A 19188-nucleotide genomic window follows, 5' to 3' on the forward strand; every position below is an offset into this window, starting at 1 on the left:
ACAGCTCCCGATCACCAACGTCGTAGTTCTGCTCTGCCGGACTGAGCTTCTTAGAGAAGAAGGCACAGGGACAGAGCTTGGGTGGCGTGCCCGAGCATTGGGATAGGACAGCACCTATCCCTACCTCGGACGCATCAACCTCCACTACGAATGGTAATGATGAATCGAGATGGGCCAGTACCAGGGCTGAGGTGAACAGAGCCCTCAGGTTACTGAAAGCCCTGTCAGCCTCAGCAGACCAGCGGAGCCGAGACGGCCCACCCTTCAACAGAGAGGTGATGGGAGCTGCGACCTTGCCTAAGCGAAAAGAAACTCGAGGAGGCGGGCGAACTGGAGAGCGTATGAACCCCTGGCGCAGGGACTCGGAGACGTATGTCTCCATAGCCTCCATTTCAGCCTGCGACAGGGGATAGACATGACTCCTGATAGGCACAGCATCTAACCAGAAGTTTATTGCACAATTCCCCGCCCGATGGGGTGGTAATTCGGTCGCCTGCATTTTGGAAAACGCGTGCGCCAAGTCGAGGTATTCGGGGGGAATGCGCACGGTGGAGGTAGTGTCTGGACTTTCCACCGTGGTTGCACCAACGGAAACAGCTAGACACTTACCCTGACACTCTCGCGACCTCCCCGTGAGAACCCTCTGTGGCCATGAAAAGGTGGGGTTGTGTAGTGCGAGCCAGGGAAGACCCAACACAACAGGGAAATCAGGGGACACAATAATAAAAAAGGTGATTTGCTCCAAATGGGTCTCCTGCATAATCATCGTGACTGGTGCTGTAACCTCCCTAACATAACCTGACCCTAATGGTCGACTGTCAAGTGCTTTGATGGGCAATGGAATGGGTAGGGGAACCAATGTGATCAATAGACTATTAGCTAAACACCTGTCCATGAAGTTCCCAGCTGCGCCTGAATCGACCAGTGCCTTACACTGGGAACTACCATGTAATCAGGGAAGGTGACGTGTATGGTGATGTGCGCAGCAAAGGGCTCTGAATGAGTGTAGGTTTGCACTACCAGGGGTGACGCGAGAGTGCCCTGTCTGCCGCCTCCAGACCCAGAAGAACTCTGACGACAGCATGCAGCAGATTACTCTGCGCTGCCTGGTCTCCACCAACCCCTCCACCTGGAGCCATCAACTAGTGTGGGTCGAATACGCCCACAACACCCTTCCCTGCTCTGCCACGGGTCTTTCGCCCTTTGAGTGTTCCCTGGGTTATCAGTCCCCGCTCTTCCCGGAGCAAGAGGAAGAGGTTGGCCATCCCTCGGCCCAGATGTTTGTCCGCCGCTGTCGTCAAACCTGGAGGAGAGCCCGGCCGGCTCTTCTCAAGACCACCTCCAAGTATCGACGACAAGCGGACCGCCACCGGACCCCGGCTCCCCGGTATCATCTCGGGCAGAAGGTATGGCTGTCCCCCATGATCTGCCCCTCAGGGTGGAGTGTTGTTAACTTTCCCCCTGGTTTATCGGCCCTTTCCCCATCTCCAAGATCATTAGCCCCTCTGCTGTTCGTCTTCTGTTGCCCTTTACCCTCCGTATACATCCCACTTTTCATGTGTCTACTCATAGTTTTAATATCTGTGTCCTCATGCACATTGATTGATTAATTTATCTTTATACTATGCAAAGATAAATAACTTACATTTTCTAAACTAATCTAGTTGGATTTATTGCACCTGTTACTGAGATGGTTGTTCAAGTTTAGATGGTTTAGGTAGTGTTGTTTGTTAAATCTTTCACCATAGCAGTCATTCTGAGTGGAGGTTGTGGGTGATAAAATATTCAAATTGTTGGATATCCTCCTTCTGGTTGGATTCCGATAGGAATGACTAATCACTTCGCAAACCAACGCATTGTGACTTGCAGGTCTGATGTGGCCCATGTGCCAGGATTATCAGACCACAATGTCGAGGATAACTAGGCCATAACGAAAGGCCTTGAGAAATGCCAGGATTATCAGACCACAATGTCGAGGATAACTAGGCCATAACGAAAGGCCTTGAGAAATGTATAATATATGGTCATAAAGGATTTACTTTTAATTGAAACACATTCACTTAGGTAGTCACTTGGTGAAGACTACACGAATAGAAGTTACTGAACGCAACAACCCTGTCTCTGTCACTAACAAACACAGTGAGGATTGGGATCTCTCACATTCACTCAAAAGGCATGCTGGAAAATTTGCAAATATGGCTTTACACTCTACAGTGTTAAAACAACACCACCAGTGTTTAGGGTTTAAAATCCTTAAGGGTCTATGCTGGGAGGGTTCTACTAAGCTAACATATGGAATTATTTTAAGATGGTCATAACAAGGATAATTTAGCTATTTGATTTTGAATTTAAGGACCCCTTTAGGTATCCCCAAAAAATATTAAATAAAATATTTGATGAAACATTGAATTTGGTTTGACTGCTATTAGCACATAGAAATGCATTGAATAACAGATCCATACGTGGAAAAACAGATTCATCAAAAGGAAGTTTGTTTTAAAATGTCTGTCCTATATCTGAGAGATATAAGAAAGATCAGGAAATTATTTTATTAATTTTTTACCCATATTTAACAAAACCTTTTGGACACTAAACTACTTCCCTATACAGTGTATACTTCCATTCATTTTTTTAAACTGGTACCGGGCTACCTTCAGACGAGTCTTGTGAGAGTCCTAGAGCGAAACCAACATTTACTTGTTCGTGAGAGTCTCACCTTTCCATAGAGGGGTCATGTTAGTGTGTAGGCCAAACTATTCGGACGCTACAGACGTGTTCGCGAGAAGACCAATTTTCGGGATGTCTCAACCACCGACCACTGTAGCTCGGCCACCTTCCACTGCAGATGCGGAAGGCTGCCATTGGCGGATGTGGTGGATTGAGACGCAGCCCATGCAAAAAAACAGATATCTCTAGTTTAAACAGACAGATTTTGATGGGGATTTGTGTATTATGCTAATTATATTTATGTGGGGGCGCAGACATCGACTTTAGGGTTCATGTGTTTAAAAACATGTCATTGTGTTTTAAAAGTATTACAGTGAATAAACATGTTCTGGCGTTTACAATATAAACACTGTGACGCGTTTGAATGGAAATTCTAAATGCCTTGACGCATTTAAAATGTGTTACAGAAAAGTGTTTAGTTGTGTTCAGATCCTAAAAACGTGGTTTTACAGTGTAGGCGCCAAAGTTCCGGAGCATGTCTTTAAGGTATCTTTACTTTTACTCAAGTATGGTGATTACTTTTGATTACTTTTTCCATCACTGTGTGTGTGTGTGTGTGCGTGTTTGTGTACAAGATTGTTCTTATGTGCGTGTGCGTGTTCCTAATGCTGTTTGGTGTGATGGTACGGCTGAGTGGGCCAGCCTAATGAATCCCAGGCAGTAATATCCCATCTCAGTGTGACAGCTGGAGATGAGCTGATCCTCCATGACCAATCCTCATATAGAAGCCCTCCCCTGCCATGCAGCCAGGCCTCTCTGCCTATCTGTCCCCTAAGGCCCATTACTGTCCTCTATTCCCTCCCCATTACATAGATCAACTACTGACCAAATGTATGACACGTACAGTGAGGGAAAAAAGTATTTGATCCCCTGCTGATTTTGTACGTTTGCCCACTGACAAAGAAATGATCAGTCTATAATTTTAATGGGAGGTTTATTTTAACAGTGAGAGACAGAATAACAACATAAAAATCCAGAAAAACGCATGTCAAAAATGTTATAAATTGATTTGCATTTTAATGAGGGAAATAAGTATTTGACCCCCTCTCAATCAGAAAGATTTCTGGCTCCCAGGTGTCTTTTATACAGGTAACGAGCTGGGATTAGGAGCACACTCTTAAAGGGAGTGCTCCTAATCTCAGTTTGTTACCTGTATAAAAGACACCTGTCCACAGAAGCAATCAATCAATCAGATTCCAAACTCTCCACCATGGCCAAGACCAAAGAGCTCTCCAAGGATGTCAGGGACAAGATTGTAGACCTACACAAGGCTGGAATGGGCTACAAGACTATCGCCAAGCAGCTTGGTGAGAAGGTGACAACAGTTGGAGCGATTTATTCGCAAATGGAAGAAACACAAAATAACTGTCAATCTCCCTCGGCCTGGGGCTCCATGCAAGATCTCACCTCGTGGAGTTACTACACGGGAGGATCTTGTCAATGATCTCAAGGCAGCTGGGACGATAGTCACCAAGAAAACAATTGGTAACACACTACGCCGGAAAGGACTGAAATCCTGCAGCACCCGCAAGGTCCCCCTGCTCAAGAAAGCACATATACAGGGCCATCTGAAGTTTGCCAATGAACATCTGAATGATTCAGAGGAGAACTGGGTGAAAGTGTTGTGGTCAGATGAGACCAAAATGGAGCTCTTTGGCATCAACTCAACTCGCCGTGTTTGGAGGAGGAGGAATGCTGCCTATGACCCCAAGAACACCATCCCCACCGTCAAACATGGAGGTGGAAACATTATGCTTTGGGGGTGATTTTCTGCTAAGGGGACAGGACAACTTCACAGCATCAAAGGGACGATGGACGGGGCCATGTACCGTCAAATCTTGGGTGAGAACCTCCTTCCCTCAGCCAGGGTATTGAAAATGGGTCGTGGATGGATATTCCAGCATGACAATGACCCAAAGCACATGACCAAGGCAACAAAGGAGTGGCTCAAGAAGAAGCACATTAAGGTCCTGGAGTGGACTAGCCAGTCTACAGACCTTAATCACATAGAAAATCTGTGGAGGGAGCTGAAGGTTCAAGTTGCCAAACGTCAGCCTCGAAACCTTAATGACTTGGAGAAGATCTGCAAAGAAGAGTGGAACAAAATCCCTCCTGAGATGTGTGCAAACCTGGTGGCCAACTACAAGAAACGTCTGACCTCTGTGATTGCCAACAAGGGTTTTGCCACCAAGTACTAAGTCATGTTTTGCAGAGGGGTCAAATCAATTTATAACATCTTTGACATGCGTTTTTCTGGATTTTTTTGTTGTTATTCTGTCTCTCACTGTTCAAATAAACCTACCATTAAAATTATAGACTGATCATGTCTTTGTCAGTGGGCAAACATACAAAATAAGCAGGGGATCCAATAATTTTTCCCCTCACTGTACATAAACAAGACATGGATATGTAGGAGCACACGGTCTACACACAGTACATAACGGATGCGATACACAAACACATGCATACACGTACGCAGGAATGCACGCACACATTAACACATGAATGGACAAACGCAAAGCACGCACACACAGGTGGGCTTGTACTTGAGGTGTGGGACACAGTAAAGTGTATCATTATTCTCACGTTCCTCTTGTTGCTGCTGCTTCACGTGGCCTCGATGGGATCAGTCTGGTGGAAATCTCATCTCATCTCCCACATACTGACACCGCCGCACACACACACAGACTCTGTTTCATGCACACATACATCACTGCACACACACAATGTTGCACACACACACTGCAGCACGCACACACATGCCGCCGCATAGCCCAGGGCACAACACACAGCAGAGGAGTCTGGGTACACCATGCTGCGGTGGCACTTCTCTCTCTCTCTCTCTCTCTCTCTCTCTCTCTCTCTCTCTCTCTCTCTCTCTCTCTCTCTCTCTCTCTCTCTCTCTCTCTCTCTCTCTCTCTCTCTCTCTCTCTCTCTCTCTCTCTCTCTCTCTCTCTCTCTCTCTCTCTTTCTCTCCCTAAAACCCTGCCTAGGATGCATTAACTTTCTCCTACATTGTACTTCTCCCTTTGTTCCTTATCCAACACATCTTCATCCTACTTTCTCTCTCTCAGTCTGAACAATTATCTTCCATTTATCTCTCAAATCCACCTTTTGGAGTCTCTCTTCCAATACATTTCTTTGTCTTTCACTTTGTCCTCCCAACCCTCAAGTTCTTTCTCTCTCTCTTTGTCTGTGTCTCATTTTCTTCCCTGAGGGCTCTACTTGTGTCAGTTCCTCTAAACAAAGAGATCTGTTCCCCCAGAGGGAAGATATCCTTGTCTTGCCCACACCCCTCCAGCTCCGGCCCCTATCTTCCCCAGCCTTATCCCAGAAAATACCCTTCTCCTCAACTCCCCACCCCTCCTCTTCACCCCTCCTCTTCCCTCATATTCCCTCATCCGAGCTAGGCGATCTAGGGACTAGGATGTGGGTGCCGTCTTGCATACCCCCTGTCCACACACACGTGCACATGCTCGCACACAGCCATACACACACATATACACACACCAACTTCCTCTAAATCATTGAAATCTATAAACCCCAAACTCCTTAAGACTTTGTTATCCTCTGCTTCGGGACCAGAGTGGTCTAACCTAAACTTTGTGGTCAAACAGTTAGTGTCCAAACCCATGGTATGACTGTCCTGAATAACAACACAGTAACACACCAGTGAATTCCAGCTCTCCTGGCTTAAACGTCTGTTTATGGGTTTCTGACCAGATACATACTTCAAATGTTTCCAACTGATGAACACATTCAAAATACATTTTAGATATCTACATGTAGGCATATTAAAACACAAACATTAAATTAATTGAAATTCTACTATACTCTGATTCTCTGAGAGCTTCCCTAACCATCAGTGGTGGAAAAGTATCCAATTGTCATGCTTGAGTAAAAGTAAAGATAACTTAATGGAAAATGACTCAAGTAAAAGTGAAAGTCACCCAGTAAAATACTACTTGAGTAAAAGTCTGAAAGTATTTGGTTTGAAATATACTTAAGTATCAAAAGTAGATGTAATTGCTAAAATATACTTAAGTATCAAAAGTCAAAGTAAAAGTATAAATCATTTCACATTCCTTATATTAAGGAAACCAGATGGCACGATTTCCTTTTTTTTTTTTATGGATAGCTAGGGGCACACTCCAACACTTAGGCAATAATTTACAAACTAAGCATTTGTGTTTAGTGAGTCCGCCAGATCAGAGGGAGTAAGGATGACCAGGGATGTTCTCTTGATAAGTGCGTGAATTTGACAGTTTTCCTATCTGCTAAGCATTCGAAATGTAATGAGTACTTTTGGGTGTCAGGGAAATGTTTTACTTCAGTACCTTACACCACTGTTAACCATGTCTCTCATAAGCTTTCAATCTGACTACAGTTGGTAACACTCTATTCTGACTGTAGGAGGATTAGAAACTAATGTATTCAGTAAGTATTGATGGTTGAGTGCTCCACACTGTAAACGATCCCTTTCACCTATACAAACACTGATGACCTGCCAGGATAGTGGCTCTTGTCAAAGTTGACACCAGTTTAGCCAAAATATTATTGTAGAAGTTCCGGCATCGATAACAGCCTGGCTCCTTCAACATGAGGGACCCGTAACCGAACAAGGCGCTCATGCGATTCGTAGTGTTTCTGGCCGACGGAGCGTGCCGTAAACACAACACCGGTGGCATTCTTGGGCTGATGGGATCTTTTCAGCTGCAACGTGTCCCGGGGCAGGTTGTTGTGTGGGGATGTTTATGTTCATCTTCCTACTCACTGTCCTGGGTGAAACGGGTTGGACAGGGAGTTGTGTGTGTGTGATGTGTGTGTGTGTGTGTGTGTTTGTGTTTGTGTGTGTGTGTGTCATGATGTGTGTGGTTCACTTTGGCTCAGTATAACCCCAGAGAGAATGGGGGGGGGGGGAGTAGGGACGGTGTTGTTTAGCTTACTGGCTGGTTGTGTTTACAGAAACAGATGTGATAAGGGACCGGTCCTGTCTCTCTGTCTCGCTCCTAGCGAGGCCAACTACTGATCACATCACTGACTGATACTCCATGGCCCATATAACCAGCGATGACAGAGTGCATGCGCAAACATAGACACACATATACACGTGCTCACACTCACACAGACACACAGACACGTAGACACGTAGACACACACACACACTCTTGAAAAACAGGAGATCACACAGAAGGACAGTGCCAGACCCTTAAATCCTCTCTAATAGAGACTTTCTAGTAGTTGCCAGGGCGACTAGGGCTGAAGTACTACAAAGGCAGAGCAGGGTAAAGGGCCTGTGCTGCTGGTCACCGTGGTAACAGAGTGGAATACCACAAGCCAGGGTGGAGTGGAGTTATGCTGGCTGCATGATCAAAAACACTGAGCTTTCTGTAGGCCAAGCATATAATCTTCACTTTTATATGCAGTGCCTTCAGAAAGCATTCATACCCCTTGACTTATTCCACATTTTGTTGTGTTACAGCCTGAATTCAAAATGGATTAAATATTTTATATATTTATATATACAATACCCCATAATGACAAAGTGAAAACGTGTTTTTATACATTTTAGCACATTTATTGAAAATGAAATACAGAATATAAAAGTATTCACACACCTGAGTCAATACTCCAGTCACCCAAGTCATAGACTGTTCTCTCTGTACCGGAGCGCAAAGTCGAGGACCAAAAGGCTCCTTAACAGCTTCTACCCCCAAGCCATAAGACTGCTGAACAATTAATCAAATGGCCACCTGGACTAATTTGCATCCCAATATTACACTTTATATATATCACAGAAGACTGAAATATAATAAAACTGTTTGATATAGAAACACCAGATTTTATATTACCTCAATTACCTCGACTAACCGGTACCCCTTGTATATAGCCTCCCTACTGTTATTTTATTTTACTGCTGCTCTTTAATTATTTGCAATTTTTAATTTCATATAATTATATGCAATTTTGTTGGTTAAGGGCTTGTAAGTAAGCATTTCACTGTGTTGTATTCGGCACGTGTGGCAAAAAACATTTGATTTGATTTGACTGCAGGAAAGGGCTATGTGCCTTGTTGCAAACAGGATGCATGTTTTGGAATATTTTATTCTGCACAGGCTTCCTTCTTTTCACTCTGTCATTTAGGTTAGTATTGTGGAGTAACTACAATGTTGTTTATCCATCCTCACTTTTCTCATATCACAACCACTAAACTCAGTAACTGTTTTAAAATCACCATTGGCCTCATGGTGAAATCCCTGAGTAGTTTCCTTCCTCTCCGGCAACTGAGTTAGGAAGGAGTCGAAGGGCACCTGTATCTTTGTAGGGACTGAGGGTATTGATACACCATCCAAAGCCCAATTAATAACTTCACCATGCTCAAAGGAATATATTCAGCGTCTGCTTTTTTATTTATCTACAAATCGGTGGTGCCCTTATTTGTGAGGCATTGAAAAACCTCCCTGGTCTTTATGGTTGAATCTGTGCTTGAAATTCACTACTCGATTGAGGGACCTTTCAGATAATTGTATGTTTGGGGTACAGAGATGAGGTAGTCCTTACAAAATAATTTTTACCACTATTATTGAACACGGAATGAGTCCATGCAACTTATTAGGAGATTTGTTGAGCATGTTCCACTTCGACATTACATTTACGTCATTTAGCAGACGCTCTTATCCAGAGCGACTTACAGTTAGTGAATTTTTTATTTTTTTTTATACTGGCCCCCCGTGGGAATTGAACCCACAACCCTGGCGTTGCAAACGCCATGCTCTATCAACTGAGCTACATCCCTGCCGGCCATTCCCTCCCCTACCCTGGACGACGCTGGGCCAATTGTGCGCCGCCCATGAGTCTCCCGGTTGCGGCCGGCTGCGACAGAGCCTGGATTTGAACCAGGATCTCTAGTGGCACAGTTAGCACTGCGATGCAGTGCCTTAGACCACTGCGCCACTCATTATGGGGTATCGTGTGTAGATTTTTTACATTTTACATTTTAGTCATTTTAGCAGACGCTCTTATCCAGAGCGACTTACAGTTAGTGAGTGCATACATTTTTCATACTCAGAGACACAAAATCTCAATTTAATACATTTTAAATTCAGGCTGTAACACACCAAAATGTGGAAAAAGTCAAGTGGTGTGATTACTTTCTGAAAGCACTGTAGCTGCTTTAGCACCAGTACAGTCGATACAATAGCCACTCCCTCCCCCACTGCTGTCTTATTGAGATTCAATACCATTAACCTATGGTATGTCTGTAGAACTTTAGTAGGATTGTCTGTGTTTCACTTGGTGAATTATGGTTATGGTCAGTGAGCTTATGGTCATGTGTGTGGTCACTGGCCAGTAAGAGTGAGGTAGAGTTGATAATTGATACTCACGTAGTTGGTCAAAGTGAGTCTGTATCCCATCGGGTCCAGGAACAGAGCAGACAATACGTGCCTTCTGGAAGGTACTCCACTTGTTCACCAGACTCCGCTGGCCCCCGATGTCATTCTGTACACACACAGATTAGAATAGATGTCACTATTGACATCGACAGCAACTATGATAGTAAGAAGGTAAACAAACACACATATACAGGCACATCTACAAACACACAAGTGCACATGCCCGTTTTAAGTAAACACAAACACACCTGTACATTGGTACCAGTACACACAGGCACGTAGAGATCCTTACCTTGCAGACACGCGCCACTCTGGAGTACAGCACCTTCCCAGCAGCCCCCTCTGCCTCCTGAGCGCGCTCAGTGAAGAACATGTACACCTTATCATCCTCTGGGTTATCAGTCTCTGCCATCCAGGCCACCTTCACAAACTGGGCATCTGACAGAGAGAGAGAGAGAGAGAGAGAGAGAGAGAGAGAGAGAGAGAGAGAGAGAGAGAGAGAGAGAGAGAGAGAGAGAGAGAGAGAGAGAGAGAGAGAGAGAGAGAGAGAGAGAGAGAGAGAGAGAGAGAGAGAGAGAGAGAGAGAGAGAGAGAGAGAGAGAGAGAGAGAGAGAGAGAGAGAGAGAGAGAGAGAGAGAGATTTTACATTTTAGATGGAGATGGAGAGAAGTAGAGAGGTAGCGAGAGAAAGAGAGAGAGAGAGAGAGAGAGTGAAAGATATGTTTACAAATGAAAGAGAATGAGAATAAATGTTTTTGATTAGTAAGAGTGAAATAAATAATTGTTTAATGTCTACAGAGGTCCCCACTTCCTTACCTTGCAGCCAGGTGGAGTCGTACTGCTCGGTGCGGATCACATGACGACTGCCCAGGCTGCGAAAAAAGGCAGAGTCTCGACTCATGAAGTCAGATGAAATCCCAGCATACAGCTCCCCATCTGGACACGGACACAGACAAACACATTATCCAACATACTAAATTACACCACCGTTTCAAAAGATTGGGGTCACTTAGAAATGTCCTTGTTTTCGAAAGAAAAGCAATTTTTTTGTCCATTAAAATAACATCAAATTGATCAGAAATACAGTGTACACATTGTTCATGTTGTAAATGGCTATTGTAGCTGGAAACGGCAGATTTTTATGGAATATCTACATAGGCGTACAGAGGCCCATTATCAGCAACCATCAGTCCTGTGTTCCAATGTCACGTGGTGTTTGCTAATCCAAGTTTATCATTTTAAAAGGCTAATTGATCATTAGAAAACCCTTTTGCAATTATGTTAGGACAGCTGAAAATGGTTGTGCTGATTAAAGAAGCAATAAAACTGGCCTTCTTGAGACTAGTTGAGTATCTGGAGCATCACCAATTGAGGGTTCGATTACAGGCTCAAAATGGCTAGAAACAAATAACTTACTTCTGAAACTCATCAGTCTATTCTTGTTCTGAGAAATGAAGGCTATTCCATGTGAGAAATTGCCAAGAAACTGAAGATCTCGTACAACGCTGTGTAGTACTCCCTTCACAGAACAGCGCAAACTGGCTCTAACCAGAATAGAAAGAGGAGTGGGAGGCCTCGGTGCACAACTGAGCAAGAGGACAAATACATTAGAGTGTCTAGTTTGAGAAACAGATGCCTCACAGGTCCTCAACTGGCAGCTTCATTAAATAGTACCCGCAAAACACCAGTCTCAACGTCAACAGTGAAGAGGCGACTCAGGGATGCTGACCTTCTCGGCAGAGTTGCAAAGAAAAAGCCATATCTCAGACTGGCCAATAAAAAAAAAATATTAAGATGGGCAGTCTGAGATATGGCTTTTTCTTGCATGGAATAGCCTTCAAGTTTCAGAAGAAAGTTATTTGTTTCTGGCCATTTTGAGCCTGTAATCGAACCCACAATTGCTGATGCTCCAGATACTCAACTAGTCTCAAGAAGGCCAGTTTTATTGCTTTTTTAATCAGCACAACAGTTTTCAGCTGTGCTAACATAATTGCAAAATGGTTTTCTAATGATCAATTAGCCTTTTAAAATGATAAACTTGGATTAGCAAACACAACGTGCCATTGGAACACAGGACTGATGGTTGCTGATAATGGGCCTCTGTACGCCTATGTTGATATTCCATTAAAAATCATCAGTTTCCAGCTACAATAGCCATTTATAACATTAACAACGTCTACACTGTATTTCTGATGAATTTGATGTTATTTTAATGGACAAAAAAATTGCTTTTCTTTCGAAAACAAGGACATTTCTAAGTGACCCCAAATTTTTGAACGGTAGTGTATATAGGCCTACCCATGGAACAGCACAAACAAATCAATATCATCATACACCTACAGTGGGGAGAACAAGTATTTGATACACTGCCGATTTTGCAGGTTTTCCTACTTACAAAGCATGTAGAGGTCTGTAATTTTTTATCATAGGTACACTTCAACTGTGAGAGACATAATGTAAATCACATTGTATGATTTTTAAGTAATTAATTTGCATTTTATTGCATGACATAAGTATTTGATCACCTACCAACCAGTAAGAATTTCCGGCTCTCACAGACCTGTTAGTTTTTCTTTAAGAAGCCCTCCTGTTCTCCACTCATTACCTGTATTAACTGCACCTGTTTGAACTCGTTACCTGTATAAAAGACACCTGTCCACACACTCCATCAAACAGACTCCAACCTCTCCACAATGGCCAAGACCAGAGAGCTGTGTAAGGACATCAGGGATAAAATTGTAGACCTGCACAAGGCTGGGATGGGCTACAGGACAATAGGCAAGCAGCTTGGTGAGAAGGCAACAACTGTTGGCGCAATTATTAGAAAATGGAAGAAGTTCAAGATGACGGTCAATCACCCTCGGTCTGGGGCTCCATGCAAGATCTCACCTCGTGGGGCATCAATGATCATGAGGAAGGTGAGGGATCAGCCCAGAACTACACAGTATGACCTGGTCAATGACCTGAAGAGAGCTGGGACCACAGTCTCAAAGAAAACCATTAGTAACACACTACGCCGTCATGGATTAAAATCCTGCAGCGCACGCAAGGTCCCCCTGTTCAAGCCAGCGCATGTCCAGGCCCGTCTGAAGTTTGCCAATGACCATCTGGATGATCCAGAGGAGGAATGGGAGAAGGTCATGTGGTCTGATGAGACAAAAATAGAGCTTTTTGGTCTAAACTCCACTCGCCGTGTTTGGAGGAAGAAGAAGGATGAGTACAACCCCAAGAACACCATCCCAACCGTGAAGCATGGAGATGGAAACATCATTCTTTGGGGATGCTTTTCTGCAAAGGGGACAGGACGACTGCACCGTATTGAGGGGAGGAAGGATGGGGCCATGTATCGCGAGATCTTGGCCAACAACTGCCTTCCCTCAGTAAGAGCATTGAAGATGGGTCGTGGCTGGGTCTTCCAGCATGACAACGACCCGAAACACACAGCCAGGGCAACTAAGGAGTGGCTCCGTAAGAAGCATATCAAGGTCCTGGAGTGGCCTAGCCAGTCTCCAGACCTGAACCCAATAGAAAATCTTTGGAGGGAGCTGAAAGTCCGCATTTCCCAGCGACAGCCCCGAAACCTGAAGGATCTGGAGAAGGTCTGTATGGAGGAGTGGGCCAAAATCCCTGCTGCAGTGTGTGCAAACCTGGTCAAGACCTACAGGAAACGTATGATCTCTGTAATTGTAACAAAGGTTTCTGTACCAAATATTACGTTCTGCTTTTCTGATGTATCAAATACTTATGTCATGCAATAAAATGCAAATGAATTACTTAAAAATCATACAATGTGATTTTCTGGATTTTTGTTTTAGATTCCGTCTCTCACAGTTGAAGTGTACCTATGATAAAAATTACAGACCTCTACATGCTTTGTAAGTAGGAAAACCTGCAAAATCGGCAGTGTATCAAATAGTTGTTCTCCCCACTGTATAAGGCCATCAAACAGGTCTTTGTTTTAGTGTGAACACACTCACACACAACACATTTGCTCACATACATACTGTGTGTGATCTTACCAATAATGGCTGAGGCAGTTCTCTGGTGTGGATCATATGGACACTTTCCCTTCCCGCATTCAGTCTGTCCAAATGACAGAGTTTGTCGCTCTGACTGCCAAATAAACAGAATTGAATAGACACATTTTACACACTACACACAGACACACACATGCACTCACTCATGCATGGACATACAAGCTACTGCCACATAACCAGGGGCAGACTGGCCATCTGGCATTTCGGGAAAATGCCAGATGGGCTGGTCGATTTTTTTGCCCAGTGGCCCTGTCTTACTTGTTTTTTTTGTGCAAAATTATAATTATCTGGCTAATAATGGGGGCGTCAAGGGAAAAAATGGGCCGGTGTGGGGGCCTCGAGGAAGAAAATGGTCCGGTGTGTTCGAAATGCCAGGGACGATATTTGGTCCCAGTCCACCCCTGCACATAACTAATGTACAGTACAACTCTAAAACTCTCCCAGACTTGTATATTAATGAGGAAGTAATCTCTTTAAATATTTGGGTGACAAATTTGTGAAATGCAATGTGAGGGAGGCAGCGCTGCTGGCCTCTCAAAGCACCGCGTCCCCTCGTGTCCTTGCTCAGGAGTCTAAGCCCCTTTCATGGGTTTCGCACCTTCTCCGAGAAACACAGACACCAGCACACATGGGGACCTGAAGACAGTGTGTGAGAAAGTGAAAGAAGAAAGAGAGAGAGGAAAAGCAAGGGAGTTTAGCTAAGAATCGTTGAGACATGGGGGCAAACACACGGAGACATAGGAAAGGCAGGTATCAGGTTATAGGGGTACACAGTACAGTACACATAGGTGTAGCAACAGATAGCGCAGCTATAGGGGCAGACAGCTAGGCCTATAGTCAGACAGAACACACAGCTATATGATTTATTGCTATAGGACAGATGTAGAAGAACAGAGAGCGAAAGCTTGAGATAGGCATTCGTAGAGTCGTTGTCCTCAATACATTCCTGGGGGACCAATGGGTGTGCACATGTTGGGTGAGGAAGGAGTGTGTGTGTGTGTGTGTGTGTGTGTGTGTGTGTGTGTGTGTGTGTGTGTGTGTGTGTGTGTGTGTGTGTGTGTGTGTGTGTGTGTGTGTGTGTGTGTGTGGGTGGGTGTGTGGGTGGGTGTGGGTGTGTGTGTGTGTGTGTGGGTGGGTATGTGTGTGTGGGTGTGTGTGTGCACGCGCGTGTGTGTGTGTGGCTTTACCTTGAGGAAGACGCTGGTAGGGATGAAGGCACAGCGAGGGTTGAAGGCTCCCGTTCCACACACATACAGGTGGGTCTGGTTGTAGGGCTGCAGCACCCTCAGGAAGTTAGCGCACTCCAACTGTAGAAGGGGATTGAAGTTAGGAGGTGTGTGTGTGTGTGTGTGTGTGTGTGTGTGTGTGTGTGTGTGTGTGTGTGTGTGTGTGTGTGTGTGTGTGTGTGTGTGTGTGTGTGTGTGTGTGTGTGTGTGTGTGTGTGTGTGTGTGTGTGTGTGTGCGTATGTGTTTTTCTGTCTATACCGGTAACCACTCACCTCCCGATCTTTTCCAGCCATCAAACACTCTTGGACCCGGTCTGGACTTGCTGGCCAGTAGAGCTGAAAAAGGAAGAGACAGTATAGTTGTCATGCCATCATGATGATCTGGTATCATGCCATCATGATGATCTGGTATCATGCCACCATGATGATCTGGTATCATGCCATCATGATGATCTGGTATCATGCCACCATGATGATCTGGTATCATGCCACCATGATGATCTGGTATCATGCCACCATGATGATCTGGTATCATGCCACCATGATGATCTGGTATCATGCCACCATGATGAGCTGGTATCATGCCATCATGATGATCTGGTATCATGCCACCATGATGAGCTGGTATCATGCCACCATGATGAGCTGGTATCATGCCACCATAGATGACTAACCTCCATAGCATGTCCACTGAGTTAGTCATTTAGGGGCCATAGCAGATGTTTTCTTTATCATTTGCTTCAGGCTATCTGAGGAACGACAAAAAATATATTGTAGACACCTCGTTAGCACAGGGAAAAGAATAATTATCTCTGGCCCCCTCCTGTGCTATCGAAGGGGTTTGGAACGTTTCAGCCGCCTCGTTGCCCTAAACAACCTGAAGCAACTTTGCAACAACAAGAACCTCCCTGGTATTTGTAGTTGAATCTGTGTTTGAAATTCACTGCTCAACTGAGGGATCTTACAGATAATTGTATGTGTGGGGTACAGAGATGATGTACAATCAAAAATCATGTTAAACACCATTATTGTACACAGAGTGAGTCCATGCAACTTATTATGTGATTTGTTGAGCAAATCTTTACTCCTGAACTTATTTAGGCTTGCCATAACAAAGGGGTTGAAAACTTATTGACTCAAGACATTTCAGCTTTTCATTTTTAAAGTTCCAGTTACTGATAAGTTACTGATAAGCATGCATCCATTAAGAAGCTGACTGTTAGAACTGCTAATGCCCCGTGGATTTATGCGCAATTGAAAAACTGTATGGTTGAGAGGGACGAGGCAAAAGGAATGGCAAATAAGTCTGGCTGCACAGCCGATTGGTATACGTACTGTAAAAGGAGAAATTAAACAAAAATAAGAAGAAGCTGTACTACGAAAACAAAGGTACATTTTTATAAACTATGATACAAAAAATTGTGAAGTACCTTAAATGAAATTTTGGCCAAAAGGCAAACTTAGCTTCATCCTTCATTGAATCAGATGGCTCATTCATCACAAAACCCAACTACTTTAATTACTTTTTCAATGGCAAGATTAGCAAACTTATGCATGACATGCCAACAACAAACTCTGAGCCTTCATATTCATGCATAACTGACCAAATAATGAAAGACAAGAGTTGTAATTTTGAATTCTGGAAAGTGAGTGTGGAAGAGGTGAAAAAAATATTGCTGTCTATCTATAATGACAAACCACCTGGTACTGACAACTTGGATGGAAAATGACTGGGGATAGTAGCGGACTATATTGCCACTCCTATTTGCCATCTCTTCAATGTAAGCCTACAGGAACAGCAACAACATGAATGTCAATCTCTCCTGACTCAATGTAGAGGAGAGATTGACTGCATCACTACTGGTCTTTGTGAGAGGTATTGACAAATTAAAAGTACCAAACTGTCTGTAGAATCAGTGAACACACAGCTCAGACATCCATACATACCCCACAATACATGCTACAAGAGGTCCAGAACAGAGGCTAGGAAATGCACAGTACTATACAGAGCCATGACTACATGGAACTCTCTCCCACCTCAGGTAACTCAAGCTAGCAATAAAATAAGATTTAAAAAACAACACCTCACGGCACAACGCGGACTGTGAAGACACACACACACACTCACACACTCTACACACACCCACACATTATTCTTAGTAATGTAATGTAGTATTGTAAAATTGTAATGTAATAATGGAGCAACGTCAATTTGTATGATGCACATCGTTTTTGTATGATGCTATGTTTTATTTATGTTTGTACCCCAGGAATAGTAGCTGCTGCCTTGGCAACAGCTAATGGGGATCCTAATAAAATACTAAATGCTATCACTGAATACCAGAGCGGGGAGTAGACTGGGCGACCACCAGCATTCTCACTGGGAATATATAAATCAACCATCTGTGACGAATACAATTTCTTGGATGGGAGTTTTATACAACTATTTCTATGCTCTGTCACATGGACAAAGATATGGATATGCATAGATGGCATATTATAGACAGTACACTAATCCCTGTGCAACATGCAATTCAATTAGCAAGAGACTGAACAGGAACTGGATCAAAAAGAAAAGAAAGAGAGGGGGGAAATGGAAATGGAAAAGGAGAGAAATTAGCATAATGCTGATAGTGGGCACATTTGCACACACAGACACACACATGTTGTGAAATCTGTTATGAATGTATTGTAATGTTTTTTAAATGTATAACTGTCTTAATTTGGCAGCAGCTAATGGGGATCCATAATAAATACAATACAGATACACACACACACACATGCACGCACACACAGACACACACACAGCTCTTCGGTCCTTGTGTGTGATGTGGGCTGGTGGTGAGGGACTCATGCAATAGGAATGCCTCAGGGGTTGGTTGATCAGAGGATGGTGTTATTAGAGGGAGCATGGCGCTCCAGTCAATCTCCTGCCAGGCAGAAATGGGAACAGGGGTGACCTTAGAATGAAACCCTCACTTATACAATACGTGCTATTCCTGTCTGGGAAAGAGTCTGAGAGAGAGTCCCTGTATAAATGTATGTCTACATGTATTAGAATGAAAGTCTGAGAGGGAGGAAATTGAAAGGGAGAGAAATTAGGATATGACTGGTAGTGGGCATGGGTACATACAGTAGAGAGGTGGAGAAAGTGTGTGTGGATCGTTGTGTATTAGAATGAGTGTTTGTCTGAAAGAGAGGGATTGAGAGACACAGGGGGCTTGATGGAAAGAGGAGGGGATGCTGGACAGCTGGAGATGGCTTACTCCTCCGTATTCAGGTTTCCATAATTTGAGCGTAATTATTCCTCTACATTACTTTATCCATGCACACTGGACAATCTACAGTGACTGTGACAGTCATCCAGCCCTTAACATCTATTCTCTCACAAGGTTTTCTGGGTTACAGTGAAAACCAGCTAAGAGTTAACGTTTTCCTTACTGAGGAGTGTGGCTGTATCAATAAATGTGTTCATGTGAGCGTAAGTGTGTGTAAGTAATTATACTGAATCTATTACCCTTTTTCCACACAATCATGCAGACCAGAACCAGACTGTGGTTTGGATAATTGCTTTTGAAATCGTATTTTTCAACAAAGTTCTAACAACTATGGCGGTTGTGTCACCAGGACAGCTCAGTACAGCTTGGTTTGGTTCGGCTCGGTTCGGCTCAGTAGTGTGAGAAGCCTATAGAGAGCCAGGCAGTCTGACCTTGCTGGGGTTCTGTGTGATGTCGTCCAGGCTGGTGGACAGCAGGTTGTCTTTCATGGCCACATAGAGCCGACGGCCATCTTCATCTGGCAGCA

The 19188-nt window shown here is 44.0% G+C and overlaps 1 protein-coding gene across 1 annotated transcript in view; it reads right to left on the minus strand.

The window, feature by feature from the left end:
- Positions 1–19188, minus strand: part of LOC311147329 (semaphorin-3ab-like) — a gene marked incomplete at its 5' end in the record, with an annotated part of 43242 nt that overhangs the window by 18806 nt on the left and 5248 nt on the right. The window contains 7 exons of the mRNA XM_084184018.1: positions 10113–10227; positions 10414–10559; positions 10938–11057; positions 14141–14234; positions 15346–15465; positions 15658–15720; positions 19094–19179. Of these exons, the coding sequence (XP_084040144.1) occupies positions 10113–10227; positions 10414–10559; positions 10938–11057; positions 14141–14234; positions 15346–15465; positions 15658–15720; positions 19094–19179 (744 nt within the window). The remainder of the gene's footprint in view (positions 1–10112; positions 10228–10413; positions 10560–10937; positions 11058–14140; positions 14235–15345; positions 15466–15657; positions 15721–19093; positions 19180–19188) is intronic.

The sequence above is a fragment of the Coregonus lavaretus genome (assembly GCF_964263955.1).
Source record: "Coregonus lavaretus genome assembly, chromosome: 20".
Lineage (NCBI taxonomy): Eukaryota > Metazoa > Chordata > Actinopteri > Salmoniformes > Salmonidae > Coregonus > Coregonus lavaretus.